General features: G+C 37.5%; 1 protein-coding gene and 1 long non-coding RNA gene across 9 annotated transcripts in view; one reads left to right on the forward strand and one right to left on the reverse strand.

Annotated features, from left to right (window-relative positions):
• The window catches only part of rapgef6 (Rap guanine nucleotide exchange factor (GEF) 6), a 122,429-nt gene that overhangs the window by 71,642 nt on the left and 28,081 nt on the right, over window positions 1–22,706 (reverse strand). For 7 of the 8 annotated variants that reach the window (XR_014537318.1, XR_014537319.1, XR_014537320.1 and 4 more), the window contains 3 exons: window positions 7,071–7,202; window positions 6,679–6,859; window positions 5,359–5,495 (listed from right to left, as the gene is read on the reverse strand). Coding sequence is in view for 5 of the 8 variants with exons in the window: in XM_083565014.1 (XP_083421140.1) it covers window positions 5,359–5,495; window positions 6,679–6,859; window positions 7,071–7,202 (450 nt within the window). In the remaining 3 variants the exon portion in view is untranslated. Of the gene's footprint in view, window positions 1–5,358; window positions 5,496–6,678; window positions 6,860–7,070; window positions 7,203–16,769; window positions 16,830–22,706 lie in introns of those variants that run through there. The other variant, XM_083565016.1, reaches the window with a different exon arrangement.
• On the forward strand, window positions 16,907–22,294 carry LOC310739402. Its single transcript, XR_014537381.1, has 3 exons — window positions 16,907–19,086; window positions 19,347–20,678; window positions 20,730–22,294. It is a non-coding gene; the product is annotated as an uncharacterized lncRNA (long non-coding RNA).

The following is a 22,706-nucleotide window of genomic DNA, read 5'->3' on the forward strand; positions in this document are numbered from 1 at the left end:
GATCAGGAGTTGAATGTACTGGTGAAATCCTCCTGGGTATAGTGGTATACATTGTAAGGATGGTCAGATCTGTTCATGGTACCAGACCCCAAGAACTGCCATGCAATTTCATGAGACCAGACCCCGAGAACTACCATGCAACAAAACAATAAACCTTCTAATCTGTGGAGAGGATCTCTTTGATCTGAGGAGAGAAAGCCATTTGTTCAGCTGCCCAGTCAATCATTCTTGAGCCCCCCTCTTCCCCCCCCCCTGGGGGGATTGCCGGATCATGAAAAGGTGACTGAGAATGTCCCGGAATTAAAGCTACTTTACTTGCATAATGTAATAATGTATACATTTTACCTTCACATGTTTAGTATCATTTTAAAGGTCTTGGTGTGATTGAAAATATGATTTCAGTCCCATATCAGTAGAACAGACCCCAGGTTTGGGGAAATTCTGTCCTACTGACATAAAGTTTGCCCCAGAGAAGATCCTTACCAGGTGGTCTAGGTGACATTTGGTTTTTAGGTCACATCCTGTCCCAAGAAAGGGTGTGCAAAGCTTTATCACTTTGAATTTACAAGTGTTTAAGATGGTTTGGGTATTTAAGAAAATTTGGCGAAACACTCAGGGAAGCATTCGATAGTCAGAACTTCCCACATAGTCTCTGTGTGTCTCTATTGCCAGGTATAGTGATTCTTTAACAATTCTTTAGTAAACTGCATTGCTAAATTATTTGGTTTAATGTTGATCATGTTATATAACTTTCTTCTATTATTTGTTTTAGATATGACATTTGTTTATTGATTATTTCCTGGCAAATAAATGTAAAATTCTTGATTAACTCTGACATTTCCTGAAATCATCTAGTTGATTATGTAGTCTGGCGTTACCGCAAATCTGTGACCAGGATAGTACAAACTGAAGACTCATGAACGGATGGAGCATAAAGCACAACGTCTGAGACCTTCTGATTCCCGACTATCTCTGACTTTAGCAAGCTATCACTAAGTGACTAAATACAGTATTCTTTATGCATGAGCAAGCATTGGAGGTCTACTTAAAGAATATTAGTTTACCGTTATATCCTCTGACTAAGGGACAGTCTGGCAAGTTTGTGTCCGTGAGCTTGTGTAGCGGCTATCACTGACTTAGCAAGTTATGACCAAGTAACTAAATCAATGAATATTAGTTTACCGTTATGTCCTCTGACTGAAGATTTGGATTGACCAATCTGCCTCCGTGAGCAGGTATAGTTAGCCGAGCACAAGGTTCTAAGTGACTCCAGGACTATAATAAATTCATTCATTCATTCATTCATTTTCTCCCGCTTATCCGTAATTCGGGTCGCGGGGGCAGCAGTCTAAGCAGGCCCCCGCCTTCGACTGCTGCCCAATCCTCACAGCACCGTCCCTTACGGTCCCTCCTGCAGGTGGTGAGCCCACGGGAAGACTATAATAAATGAATAAATGAAAAGACAGAATGCTTAGAATAATCTACTAAAATTAAAGAAGTAGTACAACTAATAAGGTGATCAGCTTGAATTAGAGATATTCAAGTTAAATCTTTATTATAAATTGGAGTCAGATTAGAGGTTAAAATTGGATTAATATAACAATATGCAATCTATTTTTATTTATTTATTTATTTTTTATTCCAACACGCAGCATACCTTCACCCACACCAGTGGATTCCGTCGTTGGGCCATTGGGTGGGCACCCTTTACAACATCAGCCCTCATCTAACTGGCAGAAGAGATGGTGTTGCATTTACATTATATAAATACATATTATCTCTGGATTATCTTTCTGACTCATCATGTGCAGCAGTAAAAGATCTTATTATTATTGTCTCCTGTCTTTCTTGTGAAGGTCATATATATATATATATATATATATATATATATATATATATATATATATATATATATATATATATATATATATATATATAATATTGCTCACATAGCATTCATTCATCTTAAAATATTAATAAATTAATAAATATGATGTTGCTACATAATGCAGAAAAATAGTTCTTGTTTATGTTACCTCAAGGTTGAATTATTTTAATTTTTTACTGTCTGTCTGCTGTTATTGTCTAATGTCATCACTTCTATCTCAGACACTTTACATAAGCTCCCAAAAACATCTTGCATTGGTTATAAAATACAATTGTGCATAAATTATGGTAGTGAATGGTCTTGCAGAGCAATATGTGAGCAAACTTTAGTTTGATCTGCCATGCCCACTTCGATAAAACTGTGTGTCAATACTTAAACATGAACCTTGAATAAACTCATGCTATTGAAACACAGAAGGTCCTGCTAAACTCATGCCTGATTGTCATCATCTTATTTAAAACACCTGACTTTAATTACTCTTTTAACCTGTTAGCCTTTCCCCACAGATTTTGGGACTCACAGCTAAAAATGCCCTACCTAACTTTAAATGTTAACAGTTCCTGATAAAAGTGGGCTACATACACAATTTAAATATCTTTGAAAAAAAGACACTTTGAGCTTTGTTGTTGTGTTGTTGTCTTATTCAAAGTTAATATTGCTCAAAAAGAAAAAAAGAAGATATAGATGATGAAGTACCATGAATATACATTTTCTGCATTGAACATTTTTATTCCTTCATATATAAATACATTAAATCAGTCCTGAAACCAATCCAGAAAATTACTGGGTTAAAAGCCACATGTCTCATCAGTTTATATTTCAAATTGTATAAGGATTTTCATGACAAATGAGATTCCTACAAACATTTATCTGAGACCATGTCTGATCCTTTTCTCCCTACCCTGTTTGAGCGCAACCTGCTAAACTCAGGTGGCCATTTATACTCTATTTACACAGGCTGCATAAAAATAAATTGCTGACTATTAAAGTCTTTTGTTATACCTGTTTTGATATTGATATTGATTTGACATTCATATTGATGGCTAGGCAGCCAGACAAGATATTGTTTTAAAGTCATGGCCATTCATATTGATGTCTGGCCATTCCAATCCCAACAATTCTCACACACGCGCACATGCACTTTTCAAGCATTTCTCTTATAAAAACAAACAGGTAATAAAAAGTAAAACATCGTATAAAACTGTAAAGGAAGATATATTGTAACTTACAGATGTAAAATAGGCTCAGATTTACCATCCCTATGCAGATCTCCAAGCCTCTGTTACTATTACACCGCCCCCACAAATATTTTCCTCATCACTGCTTTGTGCAAATCTCAGATAAAACAACTTTTTTGACTGCAAATTTTTTTTCTTTTTCTTTTTTCTTTTTTGTAAACAAAGTCCAGTTAGCACGAGCTGGAAACAGCTGTTTGTGCATAATCGAGAACTGTATCCACTTCCTGGTGTTTCACAGTGCACGAGTGCTGCTTTGACCACTAAGAGTTTCTAAAGTGTAATAAAAATGAGAACTCATGTGGAATAAAATCCTCCCATATATCGTTAAAATCCTGCATTTAATGGCTACTTTTTTCATCAATCATTTTGTTTTCATAATGCTACTCGCTGGAAATAAAAGGTTTGAAATGATGGTGGTGCATAAAAAAAAAAAAACATGACACCTGCCTATAGAGTGCAGACTCAAGCCCGAGATTCCGCCGCTTTTACAGTGTTTAAAATGTTTTTTATTTATTATAATTTTTTGTTAGTGGGTGGTCTTATTTGTTTTGTAACATTATATTCTACCAGCCATATTTGGTTTTTTACCACTAAAGATGGCGTTTTGTATGCGAAAGTTATAATGGAACATATACAAACAATACAACAATCGAAGTTCTGTGACGTAAACAAAAGAATAAACATCTAAATCAGTGGTCCCCAACCTTTTTTGCGCCACGGAAAGGTTTAATGTCAGACAATATTTTCACGGACCGGCTTTTAAGGTGTGGCGGATAAATATAACAAAATAAATATAACTGGTATTTTTTTAATATAATAATAAACGTGAATCCACTGTGTTGTTTTTTGTTTATTTTGCTAGCTTGGGGGTTTCAATTTAGCGGTAATGTATTATGTGTTACCTGGCCGGAGCAGCCCCTTTAAAAAGGTAGAGGATGGAGGTAAGACATGTGACCGAGGCATCATGACATGCATCAAGAGTGAGTCATAGACAGATGTGGTGGTAATTTTCCAAAATAAAACATCGTTCAAAATCAGATAATAAATAAAATGGAAATAATGTAAGTTATGTATTCTTTCTGTGCGGCCCGGTACCAATTGACCGTGACCACTGATCTAAATTACAACACTATTGTTTGATTGGAGCAAAAATGCTTAATGGCATATTGTTCAGTGGAGCCTTATCTTTCTAAATAAAGCGAATTTGTTTCGGATGTGACTCGTTATTACAATAAATTTGTAAGTACTGCATTTTTTTATGCATGTTGTTTGTGTGTACTGCTTACACAAATTCAGCAAATACATTCGTTATACGTTTTTCATTGAAAAACAGTGATCTAAAATCGCTGCTTGAAGTTTAGACCTTTAGAATGATTTATAGCTAGTCATGGTTACTCTTGTCCCTTTTTATTGAATCTATTGTTAAATATTAACACCTCCAAACAATGGTATATCGGTCGCTCTGGCACGGCGCTGAAGGCTAATACTGAGAGATTCGAGTTATATACTAACTAAACAATTCAAACTGAAGAAAATACTTTAAAACTTTCTGTAAAATGTACTTAAAAAAAATATTTCTGGTGAGGAATAAATTAGGACATCTCAACATTTATTCCCCTTAAAATGGCTAACACAGGTGTTTCACATCTTGTGTTTTCACAGGTACACATGATTAGAACATCGTTAAAGATTTTTGAAGGGAGCTTGCCCTATTTAAACCTTAGATATTTAGTTTTGTGTGCTCCTTACTGATGAAGTGAGGGTAAACCCCATGGTAAGATTCAGAAAGAAGATTGTAATAGTGTATAAGACTGATAAAGGATTTCAAAAAGATTTCAAAAGCATTTAAAATAAGCCATCATAGAATCCATCATGAATTCTATTTGTAAAAAACAAATCTAAAGCAGAACTGGACCCTGCAACATGGCATTGGCCCAAAAAATACCAGCAAAACCACCAAGGACTGGCTTAGAAAACTAGAAATTAAGAAAAAAAATAGAAACTTAGAAATGTAGAGTCCAAAAATGGCTGAGTCAAAGCTCAGATCCTATTCCCACTGAGATCCTGTGGGGTGACTAGAAATGGGCTGTACATGCAAGAAACACCTTAAACATCTCACAGCTGAAAAAATTTAGCAAAAGAAGAAACTCGTGAATTCACCAACTCTAGCAGTTATATGGTATTAACAGAATCACAAGTACGCACATAACTAGCAATATAATGTTTGTTTACCTCCTGTTTGTCATATAGGATGATGGTGCCAGCATGTTCTATAACCTCGAAGACCATGACTGTACACAGCTCTCTCCTCACTGACATGGTCATGTTGGTAAATGCTGGCAGCTGCTGCATGAACTCAAGAAGCAGCTCTGGAGAAGAACAAAAAGAGAGAGAGAGAGAGAGAGAGAGAGAGAGAGAGAGAGAGAGAGAGAGAGATATTTGTAATTGCTAGGCAGCTTAAGAATATTATTTTAAAAGGAACAATTTATGACACTGGCTGATATGCATAAATGTTCTTTGAATTAAACTTAAACATAGTCCAAATAAATTCTTGCCAAACAATGCAGGCAAAAACAATTCTGAGAACAAATCTTATTAATATAGGTATTATAAAGAAAATAAAATGATCTGAAACCAAATAACTATTACTATCTAATAATTATCCATTATATACAGACACACACACACACACGCACACACACACACGCACACACACACACGCACACACACACGCACACACACACACGTCATAACATTACAACCAGTAGTCTAATTTTGTGTAGGTCCCTAATATGACCTCCATGAATTAAACTTTTTTTTTGTCCACCACATCCAATAGATGCTTGACCAGATTGAGATGGGAAATTTGGGGGCAAAACCTTTCATGTTATTTCTATCATTTCTTTAAACCAGTCCTAAATAATTGTGGCAGGGAGCATTATCCTGTTGAAAGAGGCAACTGCCATTTGGGAATACCATTATAAGGGATGTACATGTCAAATTAAAATATAAATGCCAAGACTCTGACTTCCAAACAGTGTCCAGATCATCACATTAAATTAATTATTATTGTTATTATTAATACATAATTGTCTTTTTACATCTGCAGTTGTAGTCAGGCAGAGGTCTATAGTGGGATTATTTCCACTTTCTCACAAAAATGGGATAGCTGATTTTAATGTGATTTCCACTATTCTTGTACAAAAGCAAGACAGATAAGAGAAAAGAGAAACTATGTTGGGGATATGTGGACAGTACATATAATAAGGAAAATGTATTATTTATATTCTTTGTGTCACCAGGAAATATGTTTATTTTTAATAAATTCTTATTGACTTATCCTGAAAGTTATGGGTGCACCCTTAGCACACCCATTGTCCCATGTCGATCCAGCAATTCTAAATATTCAGTAAAGTTTAAAGTTTGCAATTATTTATATTTAAAAACAACATTTGGTGCATCACTAAGTGTAGTTTAAAACTACAGAGGATTTATGCATACCAAGCCAGACCTTTATTATTTAATTATTACTTTTACAGAAGAAAGGCTAACCAATGTCATCATCATTGCGCTCAGTTGGTTTCTTCTCTAAACTCTCTCTCACCACATCTCGACCAAGGAGTGTGTCTGTGGCATGCTCAAGCTCTTCATCTTCATCATACTCGTCATCCGAATCCACAGGTGCCTCTGGGAGCCGGGATAGATCCATGTCACCAACTTCACTCTCTGTGGCCTAAAATTATAAAAAATACTTTAAATGACAGGTCTTTTTAAAAACAAGTAAAAAAAAATATGACATGCTTAAATGCCGCAATGTTACACTTTAGCTTTCACTTCATTCACAAGAATAGAAACTGCAGGACAATTCTGGAAAAAAAATCTTGAAGCACTGTAGTATATCATTCTGATAATGTAAAAAGTATATTAATAAAACAAGACATTACATGATAGCTATCTGAAAAGCTACTGCTTGCTGAATCACTGGCGATGCTGCAACCTGATTGACTGGGTGGGACTGGCATCACCAGTGGATGTGGGTGCTCTGTCAACTGCACCTTGCCAAAATCTGCAGGAAGCTGTTGACACAAGATAGGAAAGGGCAGGGAATGAAACAAACAGCACATGGCGTCAGTGATTCTCCTATAGGGGCCGCTGTCGTAATGGCAACAAACCACAGGCCAGAAAAACTCAGTACAGTATACAGTGGGTACGGAAAGTATTCAGACCCCCTTACATTTTTCACTCTTTGTTATATTGCAGCCATTTGCTAAAATCATTTAAGTTCATTCTTCTTCCTTATGAATGTACACACAGCTCCCCATACTGACAGAAAAACACAGAATTGTTGACATTGTTGCAGATTTATTAAAAAAGAAAAACTGAAATCTCACATGGTCCTAAGTATTCAGACCCTTTGCTGTGACACTCATATATTTAACTCAGGTGCTTTCTATTTCTTCTGATCATCCTTGAGATGGTTCTACACCTTCATTTGAGTCTAGTTTTGTTTGATTATACTGATTGGACTTGATTAGGAAAGCCACACACCTGTCTATATAGAACCTTCCAGATCACAATGCATGTAAGAGCAAATGAGAATCATGAGGTCAAAGGAAAAGCCTGAAGAGCTCAGAGACAGAATTGTGGCAAGGCACAGACCTGGCCAAGGTTACAAAAAGATTTCTGCTGCACTTAAGGTTCCTAAGAGCACAGTGGCCTCCATAATCCTCAAACGGAAGACGTTTGGGACGACCAGAACCCTTCCTAGAGCTGGCCATCCGGCCAAACTGAGCTATCGGGGGAGAAGAGCCTTGGTGAGAGAGGTAAAGAAGAACCCAAAGATCACTGTGGCTGAGCTCCAGAGATGCAGTCAGGAGATGGGAAAAAGTTGTAGAAAGTCAACCATCACTGCAGCCCTCCACCAGTCGAGTGGCCCGACGGAAGCCTCTCCTCAGTGTAAGACACATGAAAGCCCGCATGGAGTTTGCTAAAAAACACCTGAAGGACTCCAAGATGGTGAGAAATAAGATTCTCTGGTCTGATGAGACCAAAATAGAACTTTTTGGCCCCAATTTTAAGCGGTATGTGTGGAGAAAACCAGGCACTGCTCATCACCTGTCCAATACAGTCCCAACAGTGAAGCATGGTGGTGGCAGCATCATGCTGTGGGGGTGTTTTTCAGCTGCAGGGACAGGACGACTGGTTGCAATCGAGGGAAAGATGAATGCGGCCAAGTACAGGGATATCCTGGACAAAAACCTTATCCAGAGTGCTCTGGACCTCAGACTGGGCCGAAGGTTTACCTTCCAACAAGACAATGACCCTAAGCACACAGCTAAAATAACAAAGGAGTGGCTTCACAACAACGACTGTTCTTGAATGGCCCAGCCAGAGCCCTGACTTAAACCCAATTGAGCATCTCTGGAGAGACCTAAAAATGGCTGTCCACCAACGTTTACCATCCAACCTGACAGAACTGGAGAGGACCTGCAAGGAGGAATGGCAGAGGATCCCCAAATCCAGGTGTGAAAGACTTGTTGCATCTTTCGCAAAAAGACTCCTGGCTGTATTAGATCAAAAGGGGGCTTCTACTAAATACTGAGCAAAGGGTCTGAATACTTAGGAACATGTGATATTTCAGTTTTTCTTTTTTAATAAATCTGCAACAATGTCAACAATTCTGTGTTTTTCTGTCAGTATGGGGTGCTGTGTGTACATTCATGAGGAAGAAGAATGAACCTAAATGATTTTAGCAAATGGCTGCAATATAACAAAGAGTGAAAAATTTAAGGGGGTCTGAATACTTTCCGTACCCACTGTAGATAGATTATGTGATTAGTTCCTGCAATCATACTTCGGTGCAGATTAATCGGAGGTCGACCTCTATTATACACTATAGACATGTGGGTCTGAGACCAAAATGAATGACATGACTGATGAGAATATCAGTTTTAATTTCCTAGATGAAGAAATCTAGTTAATAAAAAAAGCTTAGACTTGTGACCCACCACTTTTCAAGTGTGCAAAAACATTTAAATATTTACTTAATTTTTATTATAAATTTTTTTTAAAGAAACATCTTATGGTTGCATATATTTTTGCTAAACTGCAGTCCACTCATATTTACAGCATTTGCCAAACTTTCAACCTTGTCCAGCATGTTTTTGTACTTTTGAATAGTTACTTGCTCAAGGACAGACCCGACTTTTTTTTACTGCTAATAGTAATTTGCATTTGTTGCAGGAGGTAAAATGGGTATTGAACATGTCACCATTTTTTTCCAGTAAATATATTTCTAAAGGCACTACTGACATGAAATTTTCACCAAACGTTGGTAACAACCCATGCAAAGGCTCTAAACCACAGCTGTCCATAGAAAATAATTGAACACAAAGTAGGATATTGGTCACATCTGCACAAACTCTGTTTTGAACATAGTTTTCATCTTTGACCAAATACCCTGCTAATTTGGAATACCTGTTTATATAAGTGTATAAGTATACGTGCAGACCCTTTATTTACTAAATGAGTTTACATGTGGTGTTGTGATAGCATATGCTGCGTACGCTAAGGCTAGCACAGCCATGAAAGAACTCAGTGCTGATAATGCAAAATGCAGACAGTGCATCATGATGGAGCCTTTACTGTCACTGGGGATTTTAATCATTGCCATTTAAGATCTGTTCTTTCAAAATTCCAACAGGGAGCCTTTTTTGAACCGAAATGTCTGCCTTCTGCTTAAAGCACACAACACAGCCTTTAGGTCTGGAGATCGGGAGGCCTACAGCGTCGCCAGAGCCAATCTGAAGAGGGAATCTGCAAAGCCAAATGTACACAAACAGTGGATTGAGCAGCACTTCAACTCTGCTGACCCCCGAGACATGTGGCATGGGATTCAGGCTATCACTGACCTTAAACCACCCAGCAGGGCCACTCCAACCAGCTCTCCAACCAGTTCAACCTTTTCTATGTTCATTTTGAAAAGGGGAACATAGAGCTTATGCTCAAAGCAGAGCTATTGCCAGGTGAGCAGCCACTCACACTCTCCACCTATGAAGTGTGTGCTACCCTTTACAGGGTAAATGCATGGAAAGCAGCTGGCCCTGATGGCATCTCTGGCCGAGTATTCAGAGTATGCTTAGAGCAGCTGGCTGAGGTCTTTACGAACATCTTTAATCTGTCCTTGGCCCAGGAAAATCTCCCCACCTGCTTTAAGTATGCTACCATTGTGTTACTTTCATCCCTCACACCTGTCATTACAAAGTGATTCGAAAGACTGGTTCTCACCTACCTTAATGCCTGTCTGTCACCCACACTGGACCCATTCCAATTTGCCTATTTGCCCAAATAGGTCAACAGAGGTGCCATCTCCATAGTGCTGGAATAGTTTTTTTCCATGTGGCTGTTACTGAACAGCTGATCCTATAATGTCTGCAAATCCAAAAATTAAATGTCTGCAAACAAGTCAATATTCTCAGTTTTTTTCCTCGCAATTCGGACTTTCCACGCACTCTTTTTTTTTTCTAATTTTGGTTAACACACCAAAGTGTTAACCATCTCTTCATTTCTTAAAATTGCAGCAACTAAGTTTCTCGCTGACTCACTCATTCTGTGTATATGATGTATATCATGTTATTGAGCATGTTATCTTCTTAATATGCCTTATCCTCTGAATAATCTTTGCATAGTTATTCTGTATATACCAAATCTTATTACCTACTGCACTTTACTGTACATTAATCACTCTCACCCATGTACAAATGGGCCCATGATTTCATTTAACATATTGCTATTTATAGTAAATAGGCCACATATTTATTTCTGGTTAAATACATGTACTATACTAGACATGTACCTTGCACAATGACAATAAATTTGAATCTAATCTAATCTAATCTAAAAGCAAAGAGCTCTCTCAAGACCATTGCTAACTTATTGTAACAAAACATACTGATGGCGTTGGTTACAGAAGGATTTCAGTTCAGTAGGCACTGTTGGGATCCAGAAGTTAAAAGAACATAATTTTACCATAAACTAGCAATGACCAGGTGCTCCTCCCACGGTTTATGACAGACGAGTGAAACGAATAAACAAAAGAGTCCAGAAGAGCCTAAGAGCCAAGGACCACTTCTGTAGAGCTTCAGAAAAACTTGAAATTAGCAGGTACAATTGTTTAAAAGAAAACGAGTCCCTGGTGGTCTAGTGGTTAGGATGCGGCGCTCTCACCGCTGCGCCCCGGGTTCGATCCCCGGTCAGGGAACCGACCCCAGCCACTCTTAGTGCCGGTCCCAAGCCCGGATAAATGGGGAGGGTTGCGTTAGGAAGGGCATCCAGCGTAAAAACATGTGCCAAATCAAACATGGCATCGCTGTGACCCCATGGTGACCCCTAATGGGAGAAGCCAAAAGAAAGTTTTTTTTTTATTGTTTCAAAGAAAACAAATGGCACTTAACCGCCAAGCCTGTGTTTCATCTTCAACGTACAAGACTTCATTGCTGAAGAGAAAGCATGTTGAAGATCGTCTAAAGTTTGCTGCACAACATTTGGACAAACCTATAATAATAACCTATAACAAACCGAAATAATGGGAGAATATACAGTAGTCTGTCAGAAAAGACAAAAATGTAACTCTTTGGACCAACAGTTTGGAGGTGGGAACATCATGGTATAGGTCTTTTTTTCAGCATACAGTACTGGCAAACTTTATATAACTGAAGGAAGAATGAATGGAAAAATGTACCGAAAAATTCTTGAGAAAAATCTGCTGCTATCTACCAGCATAAGGAAGTTGAAATGCGGGTGTTGACCCTATCAACAGCCAAGGAAACTGTCATCTGGTTTCAAAGAAAGAAAATAAAGCTGCTAGAATTTGCCAGCCAATCATCTGACTTGCATGGAATTGAAAATATGAAAATATGGAAAGAGCTAAAGATCAGAGTTCATAGAAGAGGCCAACAGAACCTTCAATTTTTGAAGACCGTTTATGTGGAAGAATGGGCCAAGCTCACACCTGAGCAATACATACAACTAGTTTCTGTATAGAAATAGGAAGCTTTTGTACGAAGTATAAATATATAATTTTGTACACAAAACATCAATGGTTTGATTTCTTGCATGTGTTTTTACCAATATCTGGTGAAAAATTCATGTAAATAGTACCTTTAGAATATATTTACTGAGTATGGTGTCAGTATTTTACTGAAATAGTGTCGTTTAAGACTCAGTTTATTTTTTTTATTTATTATTTATTTTCATTCTGCTGTAGCCTTACAGTTTTATTTACAGTTTTTCTTAGTTGCTTTAAACCATTACTCGGATCAGAAATGAAATTCTCAAAGCTCCTTGCCTAACCTCCACACCATTTAGTCATTTGTGCACATCATAAGAACATTTCTTGTTGCTTTGATTAAATTGCGAATGATTTTAAACGTTAATTTTATCGATTGTGTACAATTGTCCGCTGTTTCCTACATTATCAGTTGTTTATGTCATGTTAATCAAAATATATTATACTGGTTTCACCTAAATGATCTCAACCCCCAAAACATCTCGGCATTAGTTCATTGCATAAGTCATTGAATGCAAAATAGTTAAACTAGTTGTAGTTTATCTGTTCTCTGAATTTGTAGTAAATCTGTCATCTAAAATTTTTATTAAACTTTTTTTTTTAAATGTGACTTAAATTGATGAATTGTGCAAATGAATCTTGAAATTTACGTATGAAGGATAGTGTATGGCATCAAATCAAGCAATTATCAACTAGTTTATACAAAATAGGTCACAGGTGAATCTTGTGAACCTTAATTTCAAGATTTCAAGATTGTTGCAAGGCACAGATCTGGCAAAGACTACAAAAAATTGCTGTTGCATTAAATATTTCCAAGAGAACAGTGGCCTCCATAATTCTCAAACAGAAAATGTGTGGCACAACCAGGACTGTTCCAAGAGCTGGTCACCTGGCCAAACTGAGCAACAAGAGGTGAAGGGATTTAGCAAGCGAGGTGACCAAGAACCGAATGGTCACTCTGATTGAGCTCCAGAAATTCTGTGTGGAGTTACTAAAAGTTCCAAAAGGGAAAACATCATTGCAGCCCTACATGGATCTGAGCATTGTAGCAGACCATGGGTTGGCAACCTACTCTTCAGCCCCTCTGCTGTGGCTTACTGCAGCCTTGACAAAATTACGTAAATAAAAAATATTTTAATATTTTTTTTTGTTACACAGTGGACAGTATTTCAAAGGGAACAATCCTTATCTTGGCATTCAAGGTAACAGATGTAACACTGAAAAAGTTTTAATATTTTGTTGATCAAACCATATATCACTTACTGTCCCTGCAAGTAGCTGATGTTGAGGTCCAGATGCCTGAGCTTGTAAGCTAACTATAGATAAATCTAAAAAATAAGAAAAATCGCGGATAAAAAAGTTAAGCTGAGAAGTAGCCAGATGGAGATGAACGGAAATAAGAATTTCCGAACGGCTGCGGAAAGCTTAGCAGAGCAAATTTATCTTCACGCAGAGAATAAAGTTTCCAAACTCCACAACAGTTGCTAGTTTTGCGGCAACTCAGGAGATAATAAGTGTGGAAAGCCGTTCACAGACGGAGACTATATAAAAATAATCATTCGTTTCAATACCAGAGCATCTATTCATCTACTTTTCCATTGCCAGGGACAAAAAGCTATTAATTGCTAACATCCCAATACAAAAGAAATCACACTACTGCCACCTAGTGGTGCAAATAGGCAACTATACATCAATTAACCTAAATTTAGATGTAAATAATAGCAAATGTGCAAGTTTTACTGGATGAAGATGTTAATACAAAGGAATCAGAGCTGGCACCTGCAAAGAGCACAGGCAGGTTGCAAGAAGAAGCTTTTGGAGGTGCACAAACACTGAAGTTAGTCAAGAAATGTGGGCAATACGGACTGAAGCAGAGTTTTTAAACAAAAACTCTTTTATATCCCTGTCCTGTTATGTAGGGGTTAAATAAAAAATTGTGAACAAACTCAAATAAAGGTGCACATAGCATCTTCGAGACAAAAACTCATTGTAATATTTGCATATTTGTCAAATATAGTGAAAATTATTAGAAGTGAGCAAAGCACATCAGACCATATGCTTCAAAAGTGACATTCATTGCCAGGAGTAAAATCAATCATCATGCGGAGAAAAATTCTGCACCCAAATGTGGTAAATTTAAAAAGGTAAAAGTTTATTGCTCACTTGAGTTGTTCTGCCAGTGTGATGCTTTCTTTTGCTCACTCGTTCATTCTCTCTGTTAAGCTACACATGCTCCTACTGTACCAGTGATACTGTCTCCTTCTTTCTGAAACTACCTAAATCATTGAGTCCCTACTTTTGTGTCTTCAGTTAAAAAAAATCTTTCTGCAGCTAAAGAGGTTTCCACATGAACAGCCTAAAGATTTATGAGATTACTGCGTTAAACTCAAGAAACATGAACACCAATTAGGACTGTAATGATATAAACAATTTGTTACAATGGCTTTCAAAGTGTCTACCAGTAATAATTAAAATATAATGCATGAACTGCCAACCAAGTAGGGTTTCTTGCTCATTTAATCTCAGAGTTTTTCCTGGTCATTGTCACCAATGGTTTGCCCAGTAGGAATGAATATATAGTAATTATTTATGATGCTATAATTTGTATTCATCATTTACATAATTAGGTAAAGCTGCTTTGGGACAATTTTTAAATGTGCAATACTAAAAAAAAAACTGAATTAGCCTCAAATGGGCTAATTTTCACACACAACTTATACAGAACGTTATGAGTAAGAAACACATTGTTGTGAAGAGAGATCAGAGGAGAATAACCAGCCTGTTTTAGATGAGAAGTTTATATTCTTCCTTTATTTTTTTTGAGCAGTGTGTATTTGTGTGTGTGTGTGTGTGTGTGTGTGTGTGTGTGTGTGTGTATATATATATTATATATATATATATATATATATATATATATATATATATATACACACACACATACATACATACATACATACACACATACACACACAGCTCAAAAAAAATAAAGGAAACACTTAAACAACACAATGTAACTAAATCAATCACACTTCTGTGAAATCAAACTGCCCACTTAGTAAGGAAAACTGATCAATTTGACATGCTGTTGTGCAAATGGAATAGACACCAGGTGGAAATTATAGGCAATTAGCAAGACACCCCCAATAAAAGAGTGGTTCTGCAGGTGGTGACCACAGACCACTTCTCAGTTCCTATGCTTTTCTGGCTGATGTTTTGGTCACTTTTGAATGCTGGCGGTGCTTTCACTCTAGTGGTAGCATGAGACGGATTCTACAACCCACACAAGTGGCTCAAGTAGTGCAGCTCATCCGGGATGGCACATCATGAAAAGATGAAAAACGAGAACAGGGCACAAAAGTTTGGCTGAACCTTTCCAGCAAGGCCATCAGGTTGAGCTTGGGTCCATCATGAGCAGACCTACAAACCCATCCACTTTGCCAATCTTTCAGTTACCTTGAGTGATAAGGAGTTCAGCTCATTGGTAATCAGGAACTTGAGCTATTGTCTTTCCTTAGGTTTGGGTTTCAGCAGACTTTAAATGTACTTAAAATAAAATTGGTACTGCATAAACAATCCTACCAGCAGGAAAATGTCACAATGGAACAAAATACATCAAGAAAACAGAACAAACTCAAACACAGACATAGCACTTATTCTTTTCTTGCTCAAAGCAGCCATAAAAGTGGCAAAGTAATCTGGAATGCAAATGAGCAGAATGCATGTATGATAGGTAGAGTGGATGTAAGTGCAAGGTAAGGACGTTTATTATATAAAAAGTCAAACAATTTCAAAACAGCAGGCAAAAGAGTACCGGTAGTCAAAAACAGGCAGAGTTTAGGCAAGGTGCAAACAATACAATGGCAAAACCGTGAAGGATAATGATAAAACAGATCAAGATCAAGGACTCTTTCATGGTTTCCCAAAGAACATAAACAAATAGCCCGGTAATCGCATTATTAGTTAGCTTTAGCTTTGAATGAATTACACAAACATGAACAATGGAGGTGGAGACCTGACAAAAATTAAAACAAAAACACGTGACACAGACCAAAACAAAAGCAGATAGTTACATTAACACATACAACGAAGCACAGGCTTTGCACTGCCCTGAATGGAGTAAACAAGGAATCTCTGACACCCAGGTAATACATATTAATCTGTTAATAGTTAGCCTTAGATTTAGCAGTACATCATCAATACAAGTTACTTTAAATGTATTAAAATGTATTATAAATAAGGATATTCACTATATCACAAAAGTGAATACACTCCTCACATTTCAGCAACCATTTTATTATATGTTCTCAAGTGACAATACTATAGAAATGAAACTTGGATATATTTTAAGAGTAATCAATGTGCAGCATGTATAGCAGTATAGATTTACTATCCTCTGAAAATTACTTAACATATATTATGTTATATACTTAACAAATTACTTAACTTAAGATATTATTGTCTAAATAGCAAAAGTGAGTACACCCTAAGTGAACATGTCAAAACTTCAGTGTCAATGTTTTGTGTGAGCACCATCGTTATCTAGCACTGCCTAAATCCTCTTTAGCATGGAATTTACCAGAGCTGCACAGATTGTTGCTGGGATCCTCTTCCACTTCTCCATAATGACATCACGGAGCTGCTGGACACATAGCGCTTCTCCACCTTCCGCTTGAGGATGCTCCACAAGTGCTCAACAGTGCTCAGGTCTGGAATCCATGTTTCCTTTACCAGCAGCACTCATGCAGTCCCAGACCATGATGCTACCAGCACCATGCTTGACTGTACTCAAGAAACAATTTTCTTGTTCCTCAGCAGCATGAGGACTTCTTTGATTGGCCCTTGCGAGGTCTGTTCTAAGAGGAAACCGTCTTGGTAAACCTATATGACCCTGGCCACTGTTCTGTAACAGTTTCAGGGTGTTACCAATCTTCTTATAGCCTTGGCCATCTTTGTGGAGTGCAACAATTCTAATTCTCAAATCTTTAGAGAGTTCTTTGCCATCATGTTGAACATCAGTTGTCAGGATAAGAGAATTATTCTCGAAGCACCTAATTTTGACTGCTCGAATACAATATACACAAATTTGTATGGTCCTTGCAAGCTAACAAAAACATGAACATGACGAATAGGACATGTGGCTTTGCATGGTTAAACATACAGCTGTTATAACTTAGTGTGTCCTCACTTTTGTTGCCAGTTATTTTTACAATAATTGCTTTATGTTGGGTGAGGACAGTAAATCTATACTGCTATTCAAGCTGCACATTTACTAAAATATATCCAAGTTTCATTTCTATAATATTGTCCCTTGAGAAGATATACTAAAATAGTTGCTAAAACACTTTTGTGAGATACTGTATAATAAGATTACAATTATAATTATAAAAATATTATTTGGTGTGCACCACAAACTATTTAATATTAGCAGCATTTAGAATTTTGTCCTTTTTTACATTTCTTCTAATAATATCTGTCTGTATTTTATAGAGCAATATACTAGTACTATACTATACTAGTATACAACTAGGGCAAAAAGAAAGTTCTACACAGATGTACAACCACAATTCTAAAAATAAGTTGGGATACTGGGTAAAATTAAAATAACAGAATGCAACAAAATGCAAATCTGCCAAACCCATATTTTATTCATATTAAAAGTTAAAAAAACATTTCAAATGTTTAAACTAAGAAAATGTACAATCTCATGGAAAAAATAAGTTAATTTTTAAACTGATGGCCACAACATGCCTCAAAAAAGTTGGAACAGGGTCATGTTTGCCATTGTGTAGGACACCCTATTGTTTTGTACGGTGGTCGAGAAGTGCAAAACACATTAACAGACCCGAAAACAAATTAACAAATTAGAAAACAAAATAACAAATCCGAAAGCAAAATAACAAATGCAAAAACAAAATAACAAATCCGAAAACACATCAACAAATTCGAAAACACAACGACAATTCAGACAAACCGGGAAAGGTAGGTATAGTTTGTAAATGGAACACTTACCGATCATTGGACAAGTCACATGTCATTCAAGATATACAGGAAGTATGAAAGCTTATAACTTATAAACTTATAACTGTTTCTTGTACATGTGTAAAGTTCTCCGTTTACTTTAAAGTATTTCAATTAGTGCACCTTTAAATATTTGTTTTTGTATTTGTAAATTTTTTTGTATTTGTTATTTTGACTTGTTAGTGTTTTCTAATTTGTAAATTTGTTTTCTGATTTGTTAATGTGTTTTGCACTTCTCGACCACCGTAGCAAGGGGTTTATGAGCCCATAGTGAACTATATTGCGACAGTGAGAGATTAGCAGCAATGTGTGACTTTCCTAATAGTAAGGAAATTATTCATGACCAACATATTGAGCATTGTCGGACTCCCGAATTTGTAAGAGGTTGCTTCTGAGACGTAGCCTCACACTGATAGAAGCTATTGCAATTGCTACCAGGGTTGAATTTGCTTCAGAACAGGCGAAGACAATAGGAGAGCGAAACATTACAAAAAAAGCTGTTTACACAAAAAAAAAAGGCCCCTCAGCATGAGCAGCAAACATCAACGCCAACAACAAGGTTGTTTTTAAAATCGCATGCCCCTGCTGCACATACACGCTTATGTTTTCCGTTGTGTTTCTAGTGAACACAAGTAATTTAAGAGATTACCCAGCAACCAGAGCAATATGTAAGCACTATACAAAAAAAAGGGCACTTTGCACATGTTTGCCGTCAGCTCCAACACACAGAAGAAATTAAGAAGTTGAGTTACCCGAGTATACCTTACTGTAATTCAAGGATTCAGTTTGTTTAATAAAATCCACTGTCTTGTGGACATACAAACATCAAAGTCCTGCACGACTGTCAAACTACTTGTAGATACAGGGGCGTGTGTGTACACACCTACAACCACCAACTGCACAAGTTACTTACCCATGCTCACCTATTAATGAGCTTGGTTGCATGCCAGCTATAGTTATCAAGGATAATGTAAAATGCTCTGCTACTTTCTCTAATGGGGATGGACTTGATATCTGCTCTAAATCTCCGCATTGAAAGGAATTTAATTACAATGCACCTGCTCCTAGTCTTCAAACGGCAATTATGCAGCTGTCCTCTCCTTCACACTAATGCTGGGACAGGCTGTGTAAAAAGGTTAATGTTTATGTCAAGTTAAGGTCTCACCCTTTGCTGGACCTGTGCGCCAAAAACTATGCCAGCTTACTTTTTCTCGTGCTGCTGTCTCAGATGAACTGAACCGCGTCCTCAATACAGGTGTAATTGAGAAGGTGGATGCTTCACCGTGGATTTCACCAATTGTGGTAACACAAAAAAAACCCCGGAGGAATTAGAATGGGCGTTGTTTCGCGGGAACCTAATAGGGACATTATAGTGGACGCTTACCCTTTGCCTCACATGGAGCACATGCGTACTGCCTTGTCAGGTGCAAAGGTTTTGAAAATGCTTACTATCAGCTTCCACTTCATCCCGAAAGCCGTTATCTCACGGCTTTTATCACACATAACAGACTATTTTGTTTTTGACGTGTTCCATATGGTCTCGCATCGGCTCCGGACGCGTTTCAGAAAATGATTTCTGTTAAACTATCTGCTTGGACTAGATGACTATCTGCTTTGGACATACACAGCCATGACATTGCTTTGGATACTGTGCTCAAATGCCTAGAGGATGCTGGCCTGCAAAGGAATGAGAAAGACAAATTTTTGCCAGTCCTGTCTGCACTTTTTTGGGCACATAGTGAACGAAAAAGATATTCAGCCTGATACAGAATACCTGCAAGTAATAAGACAAGGCCCAGAACCAACAGATGTTGCAAGTTTGCGTTGCTTTCTCAGGATGTTGTCCTGGTATAACAAGATCATTCCAAATTATGCCACTGTTGTTGAGCCACAGCGGCATTTGCTTCATGAACTCTAACGCCAACAGAAAGGCGTTATTCAACAATAGAGAAAGAAGCCCTAGCCTGTTTGTGGGCAGTTGAGAAATGGTGCACATACCTGTTGGGCAGATGGTTCACACTGCAAACTGATTATCAGGCACTGACAACCTTGCTGTACACCCAAGGAGCCGGACGTGCTAAAATGCGTATTGCACAGCGGTCAGCTATGCTTCACTTATGGCATTGTGTATCGTGTTGGCTCTTCAAACCATGCTACTGACTGCCTGTCACAATTACATCATTTCCTATACATCTGCGTCCAATGCTGATGATGAGCCAGAATTAGTCACTCTACTAGCCTTGACTACGATTTCACCTTCCAGATTCAAAGTTTGAATTTGCTGCAGCCTCATACAGTTCATGCCATGAACGGACTTCTGTGTGTTCTTAGATCGTCAAAGAATGGCCCACATCTGAAAAGGCTGTGCATGCCGACCTTAAGCCCTACTTACACGTGAGAAACAAACTGAATGTCAAGGACATGGTGATATTTTCGTCTAGTTGTTCCACTAACATTGCAGCACACAGTAATTGCACTCACTCTTAAAAATCACCAAGAAGTCGTATAGACTAAACAGCGTTTACGTGGTTCCCTGGTATGGATAAATCGTTTTCAGACTCCGGTTTCCTCATGCAAATTGTGTTAAAAGCTGGATAAATCTGCTGGGACAGTTACGGTTCCCCTCCAACCTGTACCTTTTCCAGATGCCCCATGGCATAAACTGGGCATGGATATTGCCAGCCCGTTTGACACAGCTATTTCGGAGCGCAGGTATGCTCTTACCTTGATTGATTACCATTCCAAATGGCCAGAAGTTGCTTACGCTTCATCCATGCCCACTGGGGTTGGGATTGACTTTCTCAATGGTATGTTCAGTTGCCATGGTTACCCAGTTGACTTGGTTATGGACAATGGACGACAATTCACTTTGGATGCATTTTTAACCTTTCTGTGTAAAAGAGGCATCACTCCAGTACGCACTGCTGTGTATCATCCTGCGGCGAATGGTGCCATAAAACACTTTAACTTAAGTTCTTAAGGACTGCATACAGTCAGCTATAGTACAGTGTAAGCCAGGGGTCACCAACGTGGTGCCTGCGGGCCTTTTCTAAAAATATCTGTTTCCTACCTTGTTAAATCATTGTTGATAATTATTCTGAGAAATCATTAACATGATCAGTGTCTTCACAGAGATCAGGGGTGTCAAACTCAGTGTCAAATCCGGCCCGATGTACGATTATATCCGGCCCGCGAGATGATTTTATATAGAGCTATTATTATTGTTATTAACGTCCTGACGATATGAAGCGCTGATAACACAAACTACAGATCCCATAATGCAGCTCTTTAGCTGCATTAATGAACGCTAGGCTACCTGGGAACATTCCAGCATCAATCAAGTCGAGCTTCTGTTGATGTATTTAACCCTATTGTAAAGTTATTGTGAAGCAGCGCCTCACAGTGTGAAGAAAAAAGTGAATTCTGAAAACACAGCCTTTCAAAACCAATGGGATTCTGAGTGTATGTTTACTTAACTGAACTGTGTGTCTTATTAGTGGAGCGAATGTGACTGTAATTAAGGAATTTAATCTAAGATGGAACTATGATACAAAACATCAGGAGAAGCTGAAGAACCTGAATGCAGAGCAGAAGATACAGAAAGTAGAAGAGTTAAAGAAGAATCTCAGCAGACGTTTTTCACCAGAGCAAAATCACGTGACGCTGCTGTAAAAACAGAGGAGAAATCAGTCACATCAGCCTTTTATTTACCCAGGGAGAGTTTCTGAAGAGCTGCATGATGAAGCGGTGAGACGTCAGGTGTTTGACAGGAGATATTTTTATAAGGAGCAAAATATTTTTTAAAGTTAGGATTATTTTTTATAAAATGGCATAAGAGCAAAGAAATCTGTTTTGATTTGTTATTTTAATGTTAACTTAAAAGCACAAATTTTATTGATTTGTTCAGGCTTTTTTCATGTTCATATTTCTAACTTGTATAATTTTGACAGGAGATTTTTTTATGGAGAGCAAAATATTTTAAATTTTTTAAAGTTTAAGTTGATTTATTCTGGAATAATATTCCTGTCTGTTTTTATTCAGATTTATGTTAAAAAAAAAAAAAACAACAACATTGTTTTAGTGTGTTCAATACACTAAAACAACGTTTTCATTGTTGTTACAGAGAATAAACACTAGGGGGAGTAGAATAAATGGGGGTTGAGAAGGAATGAGGAGAAGAAAAAGTGTGGGAAAGATGTTAAGTGTGTGGATTAACGAAAAAACACAAAAAAGAAACTGTCATCGGAATGTTAGTGGAAGTTAACTATCTGTCTTTTAGCTACAAAACAAAGCCTTCACAATTTTATATTGAGAACATTATTCTGAAATTGTTCTACAATTTGCAAACACAGATCTTTGCCTAAGTGCTTACATTAATTTTCTTCACAAATTTAACATGCACAACTCTAAATAATAGGTTCATAGAGCACATCTACCTACACACACACACACACACACACACACACACACACACACCAATACAGCATGACAGGGT

The sequence above is a fragment of the Silurus aristotelis genome (assembly GCF_946808225.1).
Source record: "Silurus aristotelis genome assembly, chromosome: 16".
NCBI lineage: Eukaryota > Metazoa > Chordata > Actinopteri > Siluriformes > Siluridae > Silurus > Silurus aristotelis.